General features: G+C 35.0%; 2 protein-coding genes and 1 pseudogene across 9 annotated transcripts in view; 2 read left to right on the top strand and 1 right to left on the bottom strand.

The window, feature by feature from the left end:
• Positions 1-14,845, top strand: part of LOC110025595 (probable 3-deoxy-D-manno-octulosonic acid transferase, mitochondrial) — a 33,789-nt gene extending 18,944 nt beyond the window's left edge. For 4 of the 8 annotated variants that reach the window (XM_020726155.1, XM_020726159.1, XM_020726157.1 and 1 more), the window contains exons 10-12: positions 13,731-13,850; positions 13,939-14,009; positions 14,489-14,845. In XM_020726155.1, the coding sequence (XP_020581814.1) occupies positions 13,731-13,850; positions 13,939-14,009; positions 14,489-14,683 (386 nt within the window). In that variant the 3' untranslated portion in view covers positions 14,684-14,845. Of the gene's footprint in view, positions 1-13,674; positions 13,851-13,938; positions 14,010-14,488 lie in introns of those variants that run through there. The other 4 variants (XM_020726160.1, XM_020726162.1, XM_020726163.1 and 1 more) reach the window with 2 other exon arrangements.
• Positions 12,156-13,101, top strand: LOC110025596 (annotated as a pseudogene).
• Positions 14,846-19,700: 4,855 nt separating the features above from the next.
• Positions 19,701-23,686, bottom strand: part of LOC110025594 (CSC1-like protein At4g02900) — a gene marked incomplete at its 5' end in the record, with an annotated part of 87,811 nt that continues 83,825 nt past the window's right edge. Inside the window, 1 exon segment of the mRNA XM_020726154.1 lies at positions 19,701-20,108. Coding sequence (XP_020581813.1) covers positions 19,881-20,108 — 228 coding nt within the window. The 3' untranslated portion in view covers positions 19,701-19,880.

The following is a 23,686-nucleotide window of genomic DNA, read 5'->3' on the forward strand; positions in this document are numbered from 1 at the left end:
CACTTGCTACGACATTCCGATATAAGCGCAGTGGGCGAAACACGGCGTCAAACTGCAGAAAGCAAGCCAGAGAATGAAATCTTCAGCCTGCAAACGACAAAGCCGAAGGCCAGAAACGCGAGCCCTTCAATTTTGCTTCGAGCACGAGAGACGACGAACGTTTGTACCCAGAAACTGTTTTTCAAAGAGCGGCGAGCACGACGAAGGACGACGGACCAGGCGCAACACGACGAAACTCTCCAAAATAGATGAAGCACTAAACTGGATGATAAAAGACGAAACAGAGGAAGTCAAGCGCGAACTCCTTCGAGCGTGAAGTTACCGCATCAGACGCTAGGGTTCCCCGTGAGGCAAAACCCTAGCAGAGCCTCCCGCCTGATATATATATATATATATATATATATATATATATATATAGCTGCTAAAAAATCAACATAAGAAACATACATACCCAAAAATCTATATAATCTCACAAAACTATATAATGTAAAAGGTATACATCACACTAATCTACTTGACTTGGTGCTCCTTACTTTTTTCTAGATCTCACAAAACTATACAATGTAAAAGGTATTCATCACACTAGTCTACTTGACTAGGTGCTCCTTACTTTTTTCTAAAAATCAACAATATAAGTGCGAGCTATAAGCTTAAATAAATAACCAATACTAAAGTAAGATTTTCATGGATGAAATGAAGACAACATGCATGTTCATAAGTAGCTCATATGCATAATAGTAGAACATAAACATAAACATGCTTTAATCATATGTGACATTTAAAGTAAAATGCATGAAATGCAGTAAACAGTAACATTTATATCAAATATGTATTCTATTTATTCATGTGCAATCTTAGTCATATCCTTATTGATTTTAAAATCAGTGCATGTCATATTAGAAATATCATTTGTAATTGTATAGGCTTTGACTACTTTCATTTCACTATTGATAAATTTTGGGTCCCTCCTAACATAGCAATTATTAATAGCTCTCCTGATACCAACAGTTTCCAGATCCATCCACGTCTGATCCCAACTGTTCTTGACTTCGTCCCTGCCTAAATACTAAAAGTCGGGAATTTATTATTCTCTATCATGCATTCTTGTAAGCATTCACGTAATAGTCTACCTATCATAATACTTGCGACATTCCTGTAGCAAACATTAACCATAGACAAATCATAAATCATATCCATAAATCGCATGATAGAAATACCTGTAAAAGAAGATTTTGTAAACATGGTCATTATATCAATTCAATAAGAAAATCATAATATCATCATTTTCAATTCAAGCTGACATTCATGTAACCCATGAAAATGTTTAATAATATGTAGAAAGTTCTAATATGTTCATATGTCAAAAGAAATCATATAGAAATCATACATAAAGTTTTATTCTTAATTTAGCATAGGGTCATTTCACCTGAATCGACGGGACAATCCTGCAACGAGTTTCTTCAAGCTCGCCTCGAGCTTGACGCCTAGTGTAACCCACTTGGAAACATAATACTCTTAGAGATTCATGACATTCTTGCTTATTTATTGATTTTATTTCAAATATAATCCACTTACTATAACTCACCTTGAAAGGCTTCCCCGCATAAATCCTCCCTAAAGATTTCTTTTAATACTTTCTTCATCCCTTCTTTTCTCCCCTGCCGCTCGCCCCATTGTGCAACAATACCGGGGTCGTTGATTGCTGGTCGCGACTTTCTAAATGCTCGATTTCGAATTTAATTTTTATATCTTCTCTTTTGTCGCAGTTATGAATGAAAGTATACGTATCGCTCAAGTAATACATGGCTCTAGTGAAGTCCTGGTTATCGATCCCACAGGGAATACAACGGAACTTTAAAATGCAAAAACGTAGTGCAGAAAGCCAATATCCAATTCACAATGCCCGTATTGAAAATATTGAAGTCACTAATAGTATAAAGACGATTAAATATTCAAGTTCGTTAAAGTACTAACTAAGCTTCTAAGCAAGTTATCTAACGTCAAACTAAGTTTTTGTGTTGCAAGTTTCAAATATGGAGAAGACGTCCTCCCCCTTACAATGATGTTGTGGTGAGTGAAAGATAAAAATTAGTACGATATTGTGTTGTGCCAAATAAGAGCATTTCTATTCTTTACTCTCTTTCGAGTTCTGTAAAGATCATTGACTAATCTTAGGTTTATCTCCTAAATCAATAGCTAGACTAAGAGGATACTGATTTTCTCCAGAGCTCCCACTTCCCCTCCCCTGAAGGCTAGCTCTTGCTTTAGCTTCAAACACTAGGACCAAATTGGAGATTTTAGTCTGTCACTCTAAAATCTCCAATTCTACGCCCAATAAACTATATTTCCCTATTTATTTGCATTCAACCCCCATGAACTTTACCATCCATGAGATTTGAATGTGATCTTCACTATTTTTGTAGAATATATAGTCCTTTCGGATCATATGATTCACAACAAATCTTAACAATTCAATTGACCAGATCAAAAAATAAATGAAACACTAAGTGTAAAATCATTACAACATTTCGGCATGAATTCGACACAACCAATCTAAATCATCACATCACCACATCTCATTGCAAGGAAAAAAACAAAGAAATCTACTCAGAACTCATGAGGAAGATACGACAAAACAAGGATTTTATATTTAAAAGCAACGTCATACAACCATAAGAAGTAAATACAACTTATCTCAAGTTCTTCTCCAAACAAATCCCTTGAAGTTCTTTTGAATTCTCTTATCTCTTTACAACTCCACACAATTCCTTCCTTAGATGAATAAGGGAGAAGAAATCTTTCACTTTCCTTCTCCTTTTACCCTTCTTAGAGAGGAATTCAACACAAACCCTAACTCTCTCACACTCTCCAAACAAGATGAAACACTCTCCTCTACACTAACACCATTGAATTCGAGCACCAAAAATAGTTTAAATTCGTTTAGAACAAATTCCCCAAGAGATTTCCCAAGCACCCCTTCAAAATCCGTCCCTTAGAGATTTCCCAAGCACCCCTTCAAAATCCGTCCAAATACATTGAATTTGGGCATAAGTCGACTTCAGGCGCCTCCGGCACTGGATAGGGCACCGCTCTCAATATTCAAATCATCCCATACTCTTTGGAAATGGGCGCTGCCGGCGCCAGTATGCAGTTTTGGCCACTGTCTCTTTTTTGCTCCGAATTCGTTTTTTTTTTATTTATTTTGGCTTCAAACACCTAAAATCATCATACATGAAACAAAACATGAAAAATATCTTACTTTAAAGTGCAATATCACAAAAAATGACTAAAAATGCATATAAGAAATCCAACGTATTTTTGGTGTATCAATTGCCCCAGACGTGCGGAACCAAATGCAGAGAAGGGGAAATAATGGAAGGAATGCCACCTTTTTAACTCAATCCCGATAAATCCTTGCCATTTGATTAGATCAAGCTGTTGCAATCACATAAATGTGCGAGGAAAGTCAAATGGCTAAATGCTGCAATTAGGGAAGATTAATTAGGCTTAATTAAAGTGTTAATTAAGTAGTTATTTTAAAGTTTCATATCTTCCCATATACTGTTAATTCATGCGTAGTGATATATATCAAATTAATAGATTTAATATGTAGAATTTTATAAAATTATTTCAATTGGATTTTGAGAAATGTGAATATTGGGATATATTTTAAAATTATCAAGAATTTTATTTGATTCGTCCAAAAGTGGGTATTACAGTACTCCACTCCTAAAAAACTTTTATCTTCTAAATTTTCAGATTTATTTGAAAAGCAAGGGATATTTTTATTGCTTTTTTTGTTCATTTTCCCATGCAGCTTCTTTTTCGGGCCTGTGCTTCCATTTTATTTTGATATAAGGAATTTGTTGTTCAACTTTTTAACATCTGTTTCTAAAATTTGATGAGGCTCTTGAACATATAAATATTTTTGTACTTATTATCTTTATATGAAATCCTCTGGTGTGCATTTGCAATTTATTTCCTCAACATTGAAATGTGAAACACGTCATGAATGTCTAAAATTTTTGCAGGTAAAGCTAACCTGTAAGCAACTAGATTAATCCAATCTATAATTTTGAAAAAACCAATATATCTGGGGCTCAATTTATTTCCTTGACCAAATCTAGTTGTTCTTTTCATTGGCCTGAATTATAAGAATACAAAATCACCAACTTTATACTCCACTACGCTGTGCTTTGGGTCATATTATTTTTGCTTTCAATCATGAGCAGCCTTCAATCTGTCTCTAATTAATTTAATTTTTTCTGTGACTTCATCAACCAATTCAGGACCTAACAGTTGTTGTTCTTCCACTTCAAGTCAACTTCATAAGGATTGATTTTAATACTAGGCTAATAGCTATTATAATAGGGTAATTCACACACTAGGATATGATCTTCGCAATTGCCTCAAAATTGAAGAACACAGTCTCAACAGATCTTTTCAAAGTTCTTGTGGTTGTTGGATAATTCCGGTGAAAGGAAGAAGCTACGGTTTGTTTTCTGATGCTCTGAGACCGTGTAGAATCTTAGGGAGGAAAAAGTGCTCTGTTCATTCTTCACAAATAGGGTACATATATATAGAGAAATCAATCCCTCCTTACTCCTTATATATATATAGAGAAATCAATCCCTCCTTATTTACAAACTTACCAAACATATCTCACATGAATTAGGGAATTAAATTATTTTGAATATAATGTAGAAAAATATAAAATAAGAAAGGAATAAACTAAACCAAATGTTTCCTAAGATATCGTAATCAAATCCTCTAAGATTTGGAAGTGGTTGTCGACCCACTTGAGAGTTAAATATGGAATGAACCAAATTTTCTCAGATTTCCACAAAAAAGTCTTCTCTTTCTAGTTTTTAGCAGTTGTAACAGGTGCAGAGTCTTAATATGTGACTTTCAGAGGGATCAACTGCTAGCAGTACTCAAGATATTCTTTGTCGTGAACTGTATAACAAGAAATCACAGTTTTTTTTCTTATTTTCCATTGTAGCAAAATCTTAAATCTGATTAATTGCGGGTTTGCACTAAAGTCCACAATGGAAATGGCCGAAGTTATATTTTACTTTCTAATTATGTTGACAAACTACTGACTTTTAATTCTTTTGTGGGTTATAAATGTATTCTCTAGGAATGTAAAATTCACTAAATGCTTAATGAAATTCATACTTTCACTCAAATTTGTGCAATGGGATGTGAATTATTCAAACATGTTGCAAACCTTAATGAAAACTTTTACGGAAAATTTTTTTGCTGTTTTGGCATGAGATCAAGATTTTTGGTGATTTCTATTTGTTGGTTTTTACATCTATGTTTCATTAATAATAATACCAGATGAATATTCACAGTTCCTTACAATTTCTAATGAAGTGATTGTGTCGTATTGTTATCTTAGTATTATGTTATTTTATCATAAATCTTAATATATACAATAATATATATTACATTCTAGATCAAATTAACTTTTTAAATTTTTAATTAGGCAACATTTTTAAACTTAATATAGCTTAATTTTAATTAATTAGGAGAATTAACATGTAATTATTAAAATAGGTCTTCATTCCTGAAAATTTTCCCTTTCCCTTTTCAATTTAGCCCACTTGTTAAGTTCCTTAAACAAAAAATGAACACAATTTAATTAATTAACATATGGGGTTTCTGAATTTTTAATTCAATTAAATAGGAATAATTTTTTCTAAATTATTGAGTCAATTTTTTTACCTAAGACGCAACTTCTCAGTTTCCTTCTATTCTTAAGCCTTTATTCGTCGAATCAAAGATTTAAACTCTACATTACAAAACGTCTCCTCGATCAATCCTCTGCCTTCCCATTTTCTTCTTCACTCGGTTAGGGCCTAATCCCCTCAACAGGAGCTCACAATCATTCTATTACGCTTGATCAAGCACCCTCGAGTGTGTAATTAGCTTTAACGAGCAGTTCTTTGCTTCCAAAAATCCCTCGTACACTCGATCGAGTGCTTCACGCATGTGGAGATGGTTCTAGTGTGTCGTTCTAGCTCTCTCTCGAGTTCAGAAATTGCCGCACAATCTGAAAGAGGTGCTCGGCTCCCCTCTACTCTCTACACATGGTGAGGGCACCAAAAGCCTTGATTGGAGCTCATTAGACTAGTGGTTTCGTCTCCCTTCCGTTATACGCTAATGCTCACCCCGGAAAAGTCGAGACGCGCTCGATCTCTTGAAGATAGCTCGTTCGAGACTTTCGGGTGCGGAAGAATTTCACACGAGCTTCGGTCTTTCCTAACACAAGGTTTCATAAGCTTCCTCTCCTTCTTATTCTCGTCTTCTTCTTCTTCCCCTTCTTTTAGGGCACAATTCCTACTCCTCTCCCTTTCCCTTGATTTCCTTTTTGTCTCTTACACTCTTTGCTTGTTTTCTTGTGAGGAGTGAAGGAACGAGAAAATATTCTCTCATACAAGCCTTCTATAATCGACAAAAAGTCGAGGTAACGAAACTTGACTCTCAAGTATCATAAATAGGCAATTTCATTTTTTTATTGGGTATTATTACAATCTCCCCTAAAAAAAATTTCTTCCTCAAAATTTAAAGTAGAAGAATATATTTCATTCCTTAATTGAAAAGCCGTGGATATCTTTCTCTCATTTCTGATTTTTTGTCCTACGTGACATTTTTTAGTTCCATGCTTCCATAATACACAAACACATGACATCTCTCTACTTCTAAGCTGCTTTACATTATGCTTTATGATTCTTTCTAGTTCATCCATAAATGTTTGGTAAAGTTGAATATTGGGTTCTGTGACAATCTTGTTAGCCTCATCAACAATATATTTATGCAACAAGAAATATGAAACATGTTATGTACACCATATATATGTGAATGTAAGACAAGCTTATAAGCAACTTTCCCATCTTCTCCACAATTTCATGTAGACTAATATATAACGGGCTTAACTACCCAATCTATTCAAAATGTTTAACACTTTTTGTTGGGCTAACCTTCATTAAAATATATTCTCTTACCTCAAATTTAATTGGCTAGTGCTTAGAATCATAATAATTCCTCTGCCTATCTAACTGCTCGCAATCTAATACGAATTAGCTGGATCTTTTCAGCAGTTTCATCAACTAAATCATAACATTATTTTTCTTTCACCAATTTTTGCCCAATGAATAGGCATCGTGCATTTCTTTCTATAAAGGACTTTATAAGGAGTTATACAAATATTAGTCTGAAAGCTATTGTTATAAAAAAAAATTCTATCAATGGTATACACTCTTCCCAATTTTCATGAAAATCAAGTATAAAAAGTCTAAGCAGGTCTTCTAAGATTTGAATCGTTCTTTCTGATTGACTATGGGGATGAAAATTTGTACTAAACATTAGTTGAGTGCCCAAAGGTTCTTGAACTTTCCATCATAGTCCTGATGTGAACCTATTGTCTCTATCTGAAATAATTGTCTTTGGGACTCCATGCAATCGTGCAATTTCACTTACATAAATTTTGTAGTTATCCACATAATCTATATCTCTAATAGACAATAATGTGCAGATTTGGTCAGATTATGAATAATCACCATACAACATCCTGACCATGCTTCGATCTTGGTAACCCAGTCACAAAGTCTATAGAAATGTCCTCAAATTTCTATTTTGGTATTGGGAACGATTGGAATAGCTCACTAGGCTTTTGATGCTCAGTCTTAACCACTTGACAAGTAGGACACCCTGTTACAAAGTCTACTACACTATACTTTAAATCTAGCCACTAGAATAAAACTTTCAGTTCCTGATACATCTTGTTGCTTTCTGGATGTATTTTATACTATGAATAGTGTGCCTCTTCAGGATTTCTTTCCATAAATCTTTCACATCAGGGATACAAATTCTATTTTTTTATCTCAACAGTTTTTCTTCATCGATCTCAAATTTCTCCATCTAACCCGCATTCACTTGGTCTAATATTTTTTGAAATTCTAAATCTAGTGGCAATGCATCTTGTATTTTGTTTTTCAAAGATGGTTGAATTAACATCTGATTCAATAGTACAAAAATTTCATCATTTGGTGCAATTACAAATAACTGCAAACGCTCTGTCTTTATTAATTCTTGTTGTGGAATTACCCAGTTAGTTCTCTACATGCTTTCCTGTTTAACACGTCTGCTACGACATTTGCTTTCCTGTTTAACACGTCTGTTGTGACATTTGGTGCAATTACAAATAACTGCAAACACTCCATGTCTTTATTAATTCTTGTTGCTTAATTACCTTGTTAGTACTCTACATGCTTTCCTGTTTAACACGTTTGCTACGACATTTGCTTTCTACGGGTGATCTTGTATATCTAAATCATAATTTTATATTCAAATCATAATCTTTAATGAGCTAAATTCATCGCCTTCACCTTAAATTCAACCTCTTTTATTTGAAAACATAATTTAAACTTTGGTGATATGTGAATACTTTTCACTAATTCTATATGAATAATGTCTCCATATCTTCAAAACAAATACGACTGCTCCTAGCTTCAGATCATTTGTCAGATAATTCTTACTACAAGAAACCTTTTGTGTTGCATAAGCACTTGCATCACTATAAATTTTGAAGTTCTCTGTCCTGGAGGGGGTCATCAATAGTGGGGCTATCATCAAGCAGATCTTCAACTTCTAGAAATCTTGATCACAGCAATTTGTCCACTCAAATTTCATCTCCTTTTAAGGCAATCTGGATAAAGACATTGAAACCTGAGAGAACCCTGAAACAGAGCTTCTGTAATAGCTTGGTAGATATAGAAAAATCCGAACTCCTATAGCAGTAGTTAATGTAGGCCAATCATCAATCATTTTAATCTTGTTCTGGTTCATTGTGATACGTTCACTGTCAATGATATGTTCCAAGAATGCAATGCTTCTCAACCAGAATTAACACTTTGACAATCTTTCATATAACTGGTTGTCCTTCAATGTCTGTAGATCTATGCAAAGATGATCGATGTTATGGGTCTCACCATTGTAATAGATTAGAATGACATCAATAAAGACAATCATGAATCTATCTAGAAATGATTTAAATGTTCTGTTCACCTGGTCTATAAAGACAAGGAGAGCATTTGATAACTGAAAAGGCATCACCACAAACTTATAATGCCTGTATCTGGCACTGAAGACAATCTTTGCCATGTCATCTTTTTTAATTCTTAGTTGTAATAACCTGATCGCAGATCAATCTTAGAAAATATAGAAGTCCCTTCCAATTTACAAAGAGATCATCAATCATCGGCAATTTGTATTCGTTCTTGATTGTGAGCTTGTTTAATTCTCGATAATCAATACATGCTTCAAGCCCCTTTCTTTCTTTATAACCAAAAAATATTTGAGCTCCCTAAGGGGAAGTGTTTTGTCTGATAAATCTTTTCTCTAATAAGTCATGTAACTAACTCTTTAATTCTTGTAGCTCATTAACTACCATCCTATAAGATGCCTTTGTTACTGGTCCCACATTTAGTAAATCAAATCTCTCTTCTGGGAGGCAAACCTGACAAATCACTAAGAAGACTTTTGGGTACTCCATTACTACTTAGTATATCTTCCAAGTTATTTGGTTTTTTCACAATATCAATGACTTAGCTAAGAAGCCTTGGTACCCTTTTGTTAACAGTTTGAAAGCCTTTAAGCTGGATATCATGATAGATAAGGCTCATCTATCTTCACACAAATTTGAATTCATCATCTTCAGGGATATTGGTTGTGAAGTAATTTGATAGCCAATTCATCCCTACAATCACTTTGAATTATGTTAGTATTAACACTACCTTCACACTTTTATCACATATCGTCAGATTCACACAAATTCTATCAGCCGTTATCAGGGACCCATTTGGTAGAATGACTAATAAGGCATCAAGCATCTTGAATGAATTCAATACTTTGAATCTCACAAACTCTTCAGAGATAAATGAATGTGATGCTTCAATTTCAAATAGAGTTCTAACTGATTTGTTTTTTATAAATACAAAATCTATAATAAGAAGAATATAAAAGTCTCGTAATATATAAAGATTTGGCAGATGTACTGAAATAAGGAAATATCATTATTGACGTCAAGTGAATCTCTTACTTCCTGTTGAGTCAATGCATATATTATAGGTTGTACACCCTGTCGTGTCTGTCTCGGAGCTAAAGTTAATACTGACGACTCAACTAACTTCTGCCTGCCAAAAGTTCTCTGAAAAGGAGGAGCACCAGCTCTGGTATCTATAGGAGGCCTATGAACTAAAGTAGGACACGATCTCATCATGTGTCCTAACTGATGATGCCAAAAATAGATATTGGTGCCTTACTAGCATTCTCCTCTGTGCGCCTTTCCACACTTGGCACAAGTGGTCACACTACTATTGCTATTAGTGAAACTATTATTACTATTGTTATTGAGCTTAGGTCTCTTCCAATTGGATTGCCCAGATTGAACAGTCTGAGGGGGTTGTCCTGATCAGGACCTATCATCTCCTCACCTCTTTTAAAAATCTCTATGCCTCTGTATAGCCTTGAATTCAATCTCTATTCTCATCCTCTCCACCATGACCGGTAATCCTCAATGACAAGAAGGATTAAAGGCTATTTAATCACATTCTTTAACCCAGGTAGAAACTAGTGACACTTTTCTTCGACATTAGGGATTAATTGAGGTGTATATCGAGATAGGATCATAAACTCGGTCTCATACTATATGATGGAGTGGTTGCCTTGCACCAGTTTGATAAATTGGTCATGCATCCTTCCCTTGGCGGAAAGATGAATAAACCAATCACAGAAAATCCTCACAAAATCCTTCTATTGAATCTGGCTACTGGCTCGTCCTCCAAACTTCTCTTCTAGTTGTCCCTACACCATCTCTTTGCTTACCCCTCGAAAGTAAAAAGCTACAAATGAAAACCTTCTCTCCCGAGGGCAGGACAATTGTCAATGATTTTCTTGATTCGCAATAGTCAGTTCCCAGCCTCAACTGGCCTTGCTCCTGAAAATAAAAGTGATCTCATGCCTCGGAATAACTTCAGATACTTATCCATCTGCTTTGTTCCACTAACACTAGCCTGGGTCTGAGAATTCTGAAGCAGTTATCATTATGGCCATCATCTAAATAATTGTCTCCATAGGGAAGCTAAAACCTTTGATTGGAGGATTAGTAAGTGTTGGACACGTTGCATTGAGCTGATCAGTAGCCCTTGCCTCTCTATTATTCCCACCAGTATCATACAGATTGATATTAATTGCCCCGAGATACCAAAATTTTACATTAGAATTACTTTTTATTTTTATTATTGATTATTAATGATTTTCCTATTTGTTTTTTATGATCATTTTTCATATTAGCCTTATTCTTATCTAGGCTCTAATACCACTCTTATCACGACCTGCTTCTAGAGCTTTGAATTACCAAGGTGAGAAATGTTTATCTGTCGGAGGAAAACTATCTAACAATTTTGTTTTATATTTAAAAAGAAATCCAAAAGTGTCATTTTATTTATGAAATTTAAAGTTCCAACCTGTTTGTACAAATTTTTAAATATTTACAACTAACAGAAGAAAAACTAACATATATTACCTATTAGTCTGTGCTCCTCAGCGCCTGTACACATACTCTCTATGGTCCATCTTGCCTAAAACAAATTTTCCTATAAAATGTTAGTAATTAAATGTTCGAGTTAAATTATTCAGTGGACAAATTTTTCTAAATTACAATAATTATCATTTTAAAATATTTCATAAAAGTACAATAAATAGTAAAAATTTGTGTTCAGTAAAAGTGTAATAAAACTTAGTTTTTTTATTTTCTTTCATTTATTTTTGTTACACTTTCTAATTATTGGGTGCCTCCGTCAAAAAATGCACTTAAAAAAACATTTTCCAATTTATCATTAAGGTATGCAATCATTTTCATTTTGTGTACGAGTACGTTGCATTCATCTACTAGTACCATTCAGTGGTGACCCCCATATACATGTATATATCATATTTTTTTATTTTCTTGCATTTAACATTTAAAAAATATATATATAAAATTTTGCATTTAAGAAATGTTTGGAAATAGTAAAAATATGCGTAAATAAAAAGAAATATTGTATAGAGAAATCTCTCACTTTGCTTATATTCTCTCCCTCTATCCATCTCTCGAGGAAGAGATGAGGTGAATTGGGGAAGAGAGGATGAGTAATGGAGTGGGTGAAGGTCCCCACATCTTTCAATGACGGAGAAGATAGGAGAAGAGGAGTTCTATACGTGAAGGTGATGACCGACGAGCAAATGGAGATTCTCCGGTGTCAGATTGCAGTGTACGCGATAATCTGTGAGCAGCTCGTCAAGATGCATAGGGCCGTTTCGGCTCAACTTGATTCCCTTGCAGGTATGAGATTTGGAAGCCTGTATTGTGATCCCGTGATGACGTCAACCACTCATAAACTTGCTTCAAGTTAAAGTTGAACACAAACACCCATGTAGCTCTAGATACTGGAGAGCATATTCGATCAGGGAAATGGGACTTCCTCCAAACAGAAGATCAAAGAAGTAATATTCGAGCTCACAAAACGCGTCAAAATCTCTGAAACTAATGTCTACAATTGGTTCCAGAACAGAAGAGCGAGAGCAAAGCGCAAGCAAAGTTCTGTAGCAACGTCTATTACTGAGTCTGAAGCTGACACACAAAGCGAGTCCAGAAATGATAAAAAAGCTAAGACTGAGAGTCATGTCCGAGGATCTGCCTAATCCTGCTTCTCCATTACAGTACCCATAGACTAACAGATTGCGAAACTATGTGTCTTCTTTGAAGCTTCTCTTATAAACCCAAGGACTGATAACTTGGTGGGGAAAGTTTTTTATGCAGGAATTGATCACTTGATGGAGAAGATGGATGACTCTTGGGATCTTTAGACACATCAATGACATTCTAACTTGACTATAAATATTATAGAAGGAACCCAAAAAAGATGATTCTGGGATAAATCACAGGGCTTTCATCATATTCTTGCAATTTTGCAAATTTAATGTTGTTTTCTAAGATCTTAAGAAGTTTTGGTTGTTTGTTTACTAGGTTTTAAAATGTTTCATGGTGTGATCAATATTTTCCATGGTAGTAAAAAAAAAAGAATTATTGTAAAATAAAAATATATTTAGCCACCTCTACAATGCGGTTTGTTATCATTTCTTCGAGCAGTCTAGTCTTTTAAGTGCACCTATAGGAACAAGTTAGACTAAATAAATTCTTATTTATTTCTATTCGTTATTATTGTTAATTTCATTTATTTATAATTTATCAAGTGAATTATCTGATTATTGAATTATATATATATATATATATTCTAATAATAATCCTAGATGAATATTTACAGTTCCTTGCAATTTCCAATGGAGTGATTGTCACATTCTTATTATTAAGCTATTTCATCATAAATCTTAATATATACGACATTAGATATCACGTTTAAATCAAATTAACTTTTTAAATTTCCAATTAGGTAACATTTTTAAACTTTTAAAATAGTTTAATTTTAATTAATTAAAACAATTAACTTGTAATTATTAAAGTAGGTGTTCGTATCTGAAAAATTTCCTATTTCTTTTTCCTATTAAGCCTTCTGGCCAAGTTCCTTAAATAAAAGTTGAACACAATTTATGTAATTAAATTATCGATAGCTGTTTAATTTTCCAGGGACTCTATGGTGGTTGACACTTTAGTAGTGTCTGTACAGGGGAACTTGGAATGCTTTTTAGGGTTACTCCGATAGCTGTTATTGGAGGATCTTTTCAGTCTGGTCTTTCGGGTCACAATTTCTCTGAGGCTGCTGCAGCTGGGTGTGCTGTTCTCACTGGTATTTTCTCAGCTACTCTGTTGCAGATTGTACTTTCTTTGTTCTTTTTACTCTGTCTGTTTTCTTCAGTGCTATATTGATTTGACAGGTCCTCATTTGGGACACTTCTCCCGCATGTTAACAGAGATGAAGCAAGTTGATTCCTTATCAGTTTTGCAGGTGTGGAAGCCTTCTTCTCTTTCCTTCATTTTCAAAACCTGGATGACCATTTATCTTAGGCTCTATATTTGGGGAAATATTTGCATACTGACTATGCACACAAAGCTGCGTGCGTAATAAACTCCGCTTTGCGGTTATTAGGGGGTTATTGAAGTATTAATTTCAATAACATATAAGTCCAATAATTTCAGCCATTCTATTTCAATGCTATACATAGATTATTATGAGGGTAATGAGGGGTTAATGGAGTACGCACGCAGAGTTACTTGCATATTCCGTATGCAAATATTTCTCCTATATGTCCCTACTAAAGCATGAGTGGGTTGTAATTTTTTTTTAAAAATAATGCTTTCTCTATTAGTTTTCAGTATGCATTCTCTTTGATGGCATTAAAATTATCATTTTGTAGCATTCAAATTAGATTCAGCTCTGTAATAGACATCCAAGTTTAATTGTATTATGTTTAAAAAAATATGCAGGTTAAGGGGAAAGAAGAACTTGTGGATGCATTGAAGCAGCTACTAAGCCGTGCCGAGCTCTTGGAAGCACGTCAGAAGTCAGCAAAGCTGGCCTTTTCAACTGTTTCAAATGGGGTTGTTAAGAATGTCTGGAAACTTGTTAATAATCATTGTCTGGGGGGCAGACAAGCCATTGGGCTCAATCTGAAGCCATGAACATCCTGACTTGGCTTTCCTCACCAGCCTAGAACTAACTAAAGCCTGCAGACGTTTGTAATCTTTTGATTTATGCAGTTTGATAGCTTGCCACCATTTGATTGATCTGCAGGCTTTATTTAGTTCTTGGAAACGCCCAAATGCTATTTTTTAGTTTCTTTTTTGTGTTGTATTTCTTTATTTTATTTAAAAAGCATGTTTATTTATTTTTTAAGTATTTTTAAAAATAAATAAATATGTGATAACATTCTGAATATATTTTACTTTAAGTTAAGATATAAATAAAATAATAATAAATATAATAAAAGTGATATTAAAGGGTCAATAAATTTTGTGTGCATTGCTGTCTGACACTTATTTCCTTTGATTTGGCTGTAATGTGGCAATAAAGTAGCGTTCCTTACCAATGCTGTGCCCTAAGCCTTCTTTTAACATTATTTCAGTTGATATATCACGTATATCTAGTTTAAGCATATGATATTTGACCATTAAAATGCATTGCTGTCAACAAATTTGGATTAAATTGAGATTAGAAGATGGCTGATTCAGTCCAGAGCTAACCATGTAAAGTTATAACTGAATTTTGAATAAAAGAATGAAAGAATAATAGTATTAAATAAAAAAATTAATAATAATACCAATAAATCGAATTGTTTTCGTTGAGGGAAGTTGAGAGAGGGAGGGCATCTCTCGGTCGCTCTTCACTCTTAATTGAATAGAGGGAATAGATTGTGAGAAAAGAATTTGAGAAGAAAGAAGAAAAATAAGAACTCTTTAAGGATGAGAAGGATCATATGTGCTTAGGGCTGTCAAAACGGCTCGTTGTTCGCGAACGGCTCATGTTCGACTAGTTAAGAAGCTTGTGTTCGGCTTGTTAATTTCGTTTGATAAGTTAACGAGCCGAACACGAACTAAGATGTGTTCGGCTCGTTTTGGTTCGAAGTACTACTCATCAAGTATATATATAAGTATATATATATATATTAAGTTGTATTTTAAAAATTACTCATCAAGTATATATATATATATTAAGTTGTATTTTAAAAATGGACTACAAGGCTATAAAGATTTATAATCAATTAAAATATTGATTAAGAAAATAGAATAAAAATTATTAAATTAGATTCAAATGATGTTTTAAAATAAATAATAATTTTTAAATCTTGCTCAAACCCTTATTGTCTTATGACTACAATTAGGGTTATTAAAAGTACTCTTTGTTCGTGAACAGCTCGTGTTCGGCTCGTTAAGCAAACGAATCGAACACGAATACACTTTTTGAGCTCAAAATATAAACGAGCCGGTTCAACTCGTGTTCGGCACGTTTACACCCCTATATGTGCTCATGAAGGAAGAGGAGAGGGAGGAGGAGGTATAAAAGGTGCCTTATCTGGATCAAACAATAATTGAGGAGAAAGTTGCTTTTTCGTTTGTTTGTGTCGTGTGAAGGATGAGGAAGAGGCGTTGTCTTCTTGTCTAGAGGAAGCCGTGTTCGACTTTGCGTGCGCAATTTTTCTTGTGAAATTGTGAAGGAAGATGAGGGAAGAGGCCACATGCGACTCTATCGAGAAGACAAGGGGAGCTCTTTGGGTCAAGACCTGTGGAGGAAGGAGATAGCTTTGTGTGTTGTGTTGGGGTTTGTCGAGACTGAAGGAATTTTAAGGCAACTGTAGATAAGGAAAGCTTTTTTAGGTTATTTTAATTAATTGTGTTATTTAATTATATATATTAATGTTAAGCTTAATTGTATGTGATATCAGGATTGAAACTAATAAATCAAGAAATTTGAGGCAAAGATGTGACATAAATTTCATGTAAGGAAAGGGGGAGAGTTGGACAACCAAAAGATTTAAGGTCTATAAGGGTTTTTTATTAAGTTATTTAATGAAGTTGTTTGTGTGCCTGTTTAAATCCAAGGTCAATTTTAATCAAGACTTTGTTACAGAGATTTTGACTTTGAAGGAGAGGAAGCTTGTGAAGCGAGCGGGTAAGGGAGTAGATTGACTTGAAAGCTTATAAGGTAACTGTTAAATTTTATGTTATTAATGGAATTTAAGGATGTAATTTAGTTAAATTAATTAATGTTATTAATTTTATTTAAATTAAGAAGTGTGAAGAATAAGATAAATCCTTAGAATTTGAGGAAAGCAAAGAATTCTAAAGTTAAAAGAGTTTGGTATTTTAATAATTCTTTTATATTTAAATAAGACTTTCTTTAGGATGTAATTCTTATAGTTATATGTCCTTTTAATTGATTTAGTTATTAGTAAAAAGAAGTGAAGGAATAAATGATGAACTGGTGTCGTAATGCTATTGGTGTCCGGACCTTAATCTATGTCCATACACCGGATGTAATATTTTCCTTCTTACGTGACTGGACTTTTGGAAAGCTTAGGAAGGACTTGTCAACCCGATGTCGTAAGGATTGTTCCTTAGCTCTTTTTATTGCTCTTTACACGTTATTTTATAGTTTTAAGCATTGTTTATAATTTTATTTATTGGCCCTTAAATTTCTTTAAAAAAAAAAAGAAAAAAAAAAACAAACATACATTCTACATTTCTAATATTGAAACAACATATCTCCAAAAAAGACAGGGTTGTTACAAAGAATCTTGCTAGCCTATAACTTAACCAATTCATGTTTAGATCTCTTCAAATGGCCCAATGTAACTTGGGGTAAGCTCATCTGGATAAGCTACTATCACCTTCCATATCTATTTTCTGTTGGAAATTATTCGGTAAATTCCTCCCAACTGATTCTATATTAAAACTGAATGGTTTAAGAGGTGCCTCCAAATGCTGCTTGTGTGGTATGGCTGAAGAAGACTTGGACCACATCTTTATATCCTGCAAGCTTTCTAGAGATATATGGGCTTTAACTTTACAACACCTGCAGCTGCATCATCTTTAATTCAACTGGATTAACTGGAATGAATGTTGGAATGATTGGAAAGATCAGAAATTGCACTATTTTCCTCTTCTTATGGCTTGGTTCCTTTGGATGGCTAGAAACAATGCTAGGTATGATAATACATTGCCTTCAGCCAGGTGCAACAAAAAACTGTCTTGCTTATGTTAGTAAGGCCCATGACATTTACAAGCTCAACTTACCAACAATGGGGTCAACTAGACATAAGACTCACCTGATACAAAGAATCTTTTGGAGGAAACCAAAAGCTCCTTTGGTTAAACTAAACAATGATGACAGCTACACCTCATCCTCGGCTGGCTTTGGGGAATTTGCAGGGACCACAATGGGCATTGTTAATGATTTTTCCAAGCTCCAATAGTGGTTAGGGATGCATTAGAGACTGAAGCTGCTACTGTCTTCTAAGCCTTAAAGCTGGCTATCTCTTTTCGTCACAAACTCATACATGTAGAATTTGATGCACACCATTTAATTCAGCTCCTGAAGCAGCAAATCACTACACCTTGGTATCTTATCTATTGGGTCAAAAAGATCTTGAACCTCTCATCTTCAATTCAGGTGATTTGGAGCTATGTTCCCAGGGAAGGAAATCAACCGACTAACTAACTTGCCAACTCTAGACGCACTAGTTCATATCCTGCAGTGCTCTTCCCCTTCACCGCCCGTCGGCTATATATATATATATATATATATATATTCAATTGAGATTGATATTTGACAGAGGCTCAAATATTAATTTAGGAATATTTATGTGTTATTGTATTCTAGAAATATTTCTGGCGTTATAATAACACAATAACACATCAATAACACTTGAAGAACACACAATAAAATCTGAGTAACATGAGAGGAATATTCTCCAGTGTTACCTGGCTGATTTTTTTTTCACCTTCACGTGTGAGACGTGATTTCATTGGACTTCGCACACTACTCTACACGCGGAGTCCTGATGTAATATTTTTTTCATATATATGTATATATATATATATATCACTTGAAATATTACTATTTATAAAATCTTGCACTCACGTGATATTTTTGAACTACCAAACCAATTTATTTACACGGGCCATTATCAACCCATTGAAAATTTAATAAAAATGAAAAACATGGGTTATTGTTTTATCATCAATTTTGACATTTAATTGAGACTTTGAAAAATAGATGAAAAGGATGCTAGATTTGTAAATACTAAATAGCAATGTTTTGGGTGCTATGCATGTAATTGCCCCCTTAAATTATAATTATTTGGGTTTGATTTGAGATCTTCTCATTAGCTTATCACATCAGTCCTTTTGAGCGTAATAACGAGAAATAATATCAACTTACTAGTTAATTGAATAAGCCTTGCCTGAGGCTTTTAGTGAATGGCCCACAAAATTTTAAAATTCAGATTTTAATTGAATAACCTATTGAATAGAATAAAAATTTTAATAAGCACAACAATTAAGAAAAGAAAACTCTAATATAATTATATATTAAATAAATTAATAATCATGTTAAACAAGCATATTATAAAGTAATTAATCAAGCTTCTTAATTTTATTCATAAACCCCTAATTATCATAAATGAATCAAACATAACAACTTGTTCATTTACCAAATGAAATTTTTATAAAAATATTTATTATTTAATATGTATATCATTTTACTTATACTTGATAAAGTGTATTTCAATACCTATATCGATCTAATTCTAGCTAGGCTAGACTTATAATGAACCTAATGGGCCCATTAAGCCAAACCTCATGTCAGCTTACAGTCCTCGTCAAGTTAACCTTATTTGAACTTAAGGACCCGTTTAGGGCAGATTTTTTGCCGCAACGCGGCTTTAGAATGCTGGTTCTGTCATTTGAAAAGTGCGGCGTAGCTTCTTCTCGGAATTAATCGGGAGGAAATGCGGTGACAAACAGTTTATGCCCAGCTGCCCCAAACAGTGCCTAAATTATCTTCTATTACGCTCTGGTGGACCCAAAATGTCAACAAAAATCATAGACATTCTAGCTATCAAATCACCACCAAAGTTTTCTTGATCCAAGTGTGGGCAGCTTTGACCAAGTAACCAAATTCAAGTTCAGAATAAAGTTCTGTTTTCAAATGTAGTCTTGACTAGCTAAAAAAAAATGTAGCTATAGCATTATGTAATGTATATAGTGAGAAGCAGAGCTTCATGCCAAAGAGAACTATAACAAATATATCTTCTGATACAGCTTAAAGTTGAGTGCAAAATAAAAATAAAATAAAATAAAGGTAGTTGTAAGAAATATTTTACTTGTCAGCATCTTCAATATCAGAGCCACGCCTACTTTCTCCAGGAGTGTTCATCCGAGAATTTCTTTTAGTGGGCACAAGGACGTTCTCCTCGTCATCCATAGCCAATGGCTGGCCAAACTCATCCTTGCGAAAGACTGGGTGGATATAAGCGTCTTGGAGGTAGGCCTTCAAGTTGAAGTTTGGCTCGATGGCACGCTCTAATGTGTCCTTCACCATTGCATCCTGCGGGGGTAAAAATGGTTTTTAATTTAGTAAGTAAAAGTAGTGCAGAAAAATAAAATTCGATTCATGCGAATGAATTGAGAGCTTATTTGGCAGCTTGCGGATGGAAAACAAGTTGTGAAGAATGATGTAGTTTTGCTAGATAGAATCATTTTTGTTGGAAGAGAGACACGAGTTGTTGGGGCTGTTTGGGTTCAAATTTGCTAGATTTCATCATTTTATAATGTTTAATTAAGTAGTAAATCCTGTAGATTCAAGTTTAGTAAATCCTAGACACGTTAATCCTTCCTATAAACTGCCTAAATATTAAATGTGGTTGTATGCTAGTATACCAGGTAGGTATTTTTAAGATTCCGGATTTGAATGAAGAAGAAGCTTGATGGGAGGCATAAAAATCTGTTAAAACATGGTGCATTTACAAACATACAGCATGGTTTTTATACATTTACACCCATAACTCTTAATTCTTTAATATATCACTCAAAAATATATCATGACTTATTTGTTAAGAGCGAAATATATCTTTTCATCCATATGCTTGTAACACCAAAGCGATATAAATCTAAATATGAAAGTTTAGGCGTTAGATATGTAAATACATAAGAATAGTGTGGTATGTATGTAAATTTACCTAAAACGGGGAGAGCTCAAAAAGGCTATTTGGCAAGTCTTGGGCCTAAAACTCGGCTAAAAATTGCAATTCATCAGCCATTTGAATTCCAACTCAAACCTAATGAAATTCTCATAATTTGCTCTGTATAAAAACCAAATGTACCCAAGGAAGAATAAAAAAAAGTAAAGACTCGTTTCATTGAGAAACAATTTTCTTGTTTTATATTTAGTGCAGGGACTGAAAGAGACAGTATAAATAAAGTCATAAATGTAACGGTTCTGCTCTTAATGGAGGAGAAACGAAGAGTCATGGAAGAGGATGGGAAGAGTCGAGCCAAATGAATGAAAGGGAAAGAAGCGAGAATATTGTGAAACTGAAGAAGAAGAAGAATTGAGGAGTCCTGAAACCAAACGAGGAAGGGAGAGGAAATGAATCGATCATAGTGGGAGAAGCGAGTGAAGGTCAGGAAGTTGGAGAGGCAAATTCGCCTATAAAGTAGCAGACCGACTTACCTGGAGCCAAACAGTGAGGACAAAGTGAAAATTATGGCAGAAGCGTCGCATCTCTAGTGCGGGAGGAGGAGATTATTTGGGTGATGAGCAGAGGAGATGAAGAAGAAGGTGTCGCTTCTTCGTTGAGCTTCGCGAAGAATAATCGAGCCGAGTTGAGGAGTAATCGTCGTGCACGAAGAAGAAAGGGAGGAAGATAGCGAGCGGGAGGTGTTCAAACAAAAGGAGAAGGGAAGATTCATGCGGGTGCTTGGTCGAGCCTCATGCGTAGGAAGAAGATCGTCGCAAATAGAGGAGGCATGGCTTCATGCGAGGGATTAAGAAGAGCAGCTCTACGAGGTTATCGAGCCCATCGCGGGAAGGAGGAAGAAATTCGACTCAGTGCCCTATGTTGAAGGAGTCGCGTGCTAGCCTCACATGGGATAGGATTGACCGAGGTAAGGTTTTTATTAAAATATAACAACAATAATAATAATAATAATAACATATATATATGTATATGTATATGTATATGTAATATCTATGTATATATAGATGGCGATCCTCGTCCTCGTTCTCGCTCTGCTGGGTTCGCCCATGGCAATCCCTGATTTTTCTGATTCACTGCATTTTTGTTGAACTGTTTTGTCTCGTTCGTCTTCGTCGTCGAATTGTTTCGTCCTCGTTCGTCTTCATCGCCAATCTTTTTTCGTCGCGTCGCAGCAGCTCTATCGTCCCGATTCAGCGACTCTCTCGACAGGTTGTCGGGCTCGGGGGCGTCCGTTTCAGCGGCTCTCAGTTGCCTCTCGCTGCGGTTTTTGAGGGACGTCTGGTCACAGGCATCTGCGGCTTGTCGTCGTCCCGAGAAGGTGCTGAGGGCGTCTTTTAGCTGCCGCTAGCTGGTCGTCTGCAGCTCACAGAGGAGCTTTCCTACGCTCCTTGCTCCATGTTTGGTTTCGTTATTTGCTCTCTGCATTTTCATATGGCTTCGGATAGATCGTATGCTGCTACCCTTGTAGCCCAAGCCTCAGGTACACCTAAATCGTATTCTTTTACTCCTTCGTTTGAGTGGGAGGATCCTCATTTGTTTGAGTGGGAGGAGGACATAAAAAAACCTAGTAGAAAGAATGAAACAACTATAATTTTTTTTTACAGAAGCTGAAGGTATTCAACTTGCTCCTTCCTGTTGTCTAATTTTGGTCGAGAAATTTTTGTATGGTCATCCCAAAATGGAGCTGATTCGTAACAAAATTTGAGCTTATGCGCCTTGTTGAGGAGTGTAAAATTAGACTATTAGATGGAAGACAACCACTTATTTAACTTAATAATGAAGAGTATTGTACACGTTTATTTGCTAGAAAGATTATCTAGATTGATAACAGAACAATGAAGATTATGAAATAGTCTGTCGATTTTAACCTTTAGACACAATCACCAATCATTCCGGTTTGGATTCGCCTCCCCGGTTTGAAATTTCATTATTTCACTCAAAAAGTGTTCTACTTTATTGACTCAGCTTATGATAAGCCACTTAAAACGAACATTCCTACTTTTAATCTTTCTCGCCCATCTAAAGTCAGAGTACTTTTTGAAAGAGATATCACTTCATCCGCTTCTGAGGAGATTTGGTTGGCACACAGCACCATGAATATTGACAAAAGGTAGTGATTGAGTATTTTCCTTTTTATTGTTTGAACTGTCGTATGTTTGGTCATTCCAGTTCTCAATGCCACCATCTACACTCCCAATTCAGACCAAAAAAGCAAAGTGCTCCGCCAGAGGCAGAGTATCTAGCTCATCCTATTCAGCTCAAAGTTATTGACACTATTGATCATCAAAAGGATACCCCTGAAGACGTCACTAACTTCGCAGGCAATATGTCAACCATTCAGTCTTCACACAATGTTGTGGCTCTCCCGTCTTTGGAACCTCCAATTGTGAGGGCGAGGGAGATTCTTTAGACCCCATCTGCTCAAGAACCTATCACGGATATTACAGGTGGCAATACTTCTACTGCTTAACTACTGTCTCATCAGGTCGAGCAAAATGTTGATGTTTCTCAGGCTCATGGGAACATTATGTGCAACAAACTACACATGTCCGACCACCTTTGGAATCCATTGATCAATTGAGTCAATCCTCGGATGAGGAATGACAAATCTACACATCCAGGAGGAAGAAAAAGAATGTAGACTTACTTGAGCTCAAGAATCTGATGGACAATACTTTGGTTACTTCAGGTAATGGTACGCACCTTACCAATCTGTTAGCTAGCTCCCTTCAGAGAACTAGAGACAGAGGAAAGACTAAAGTGAGACATCCCTAGCACTTTGGCGTCTGTCGGTGGCTTTTTGGTTTTTTATCATTTTTTATCTTTGTCTATTTAATATATTAGCCCTTCGGCTTTTTCATATATATATATATATATATATATATACACACACACACACACACACACACACACACACACACACACA

Source organism: Phalaenopsis equestris, unplaced genomic scaffold (assembly GCF_001263595.1).
Source record: "Phalaenopsis equestris unplaced genomic scaffold, ASM126359v1 Scaffold000311, whole genome shotgun sequence".
In the NCBI taxonomy this organism is placed as follows: Eukaryota; Viridiplantae; Streptophyta; class Magnoliopsida; order Asparagales; family Orchidaceae; genus Phalaenopsis; species Phalaenopsis equestris.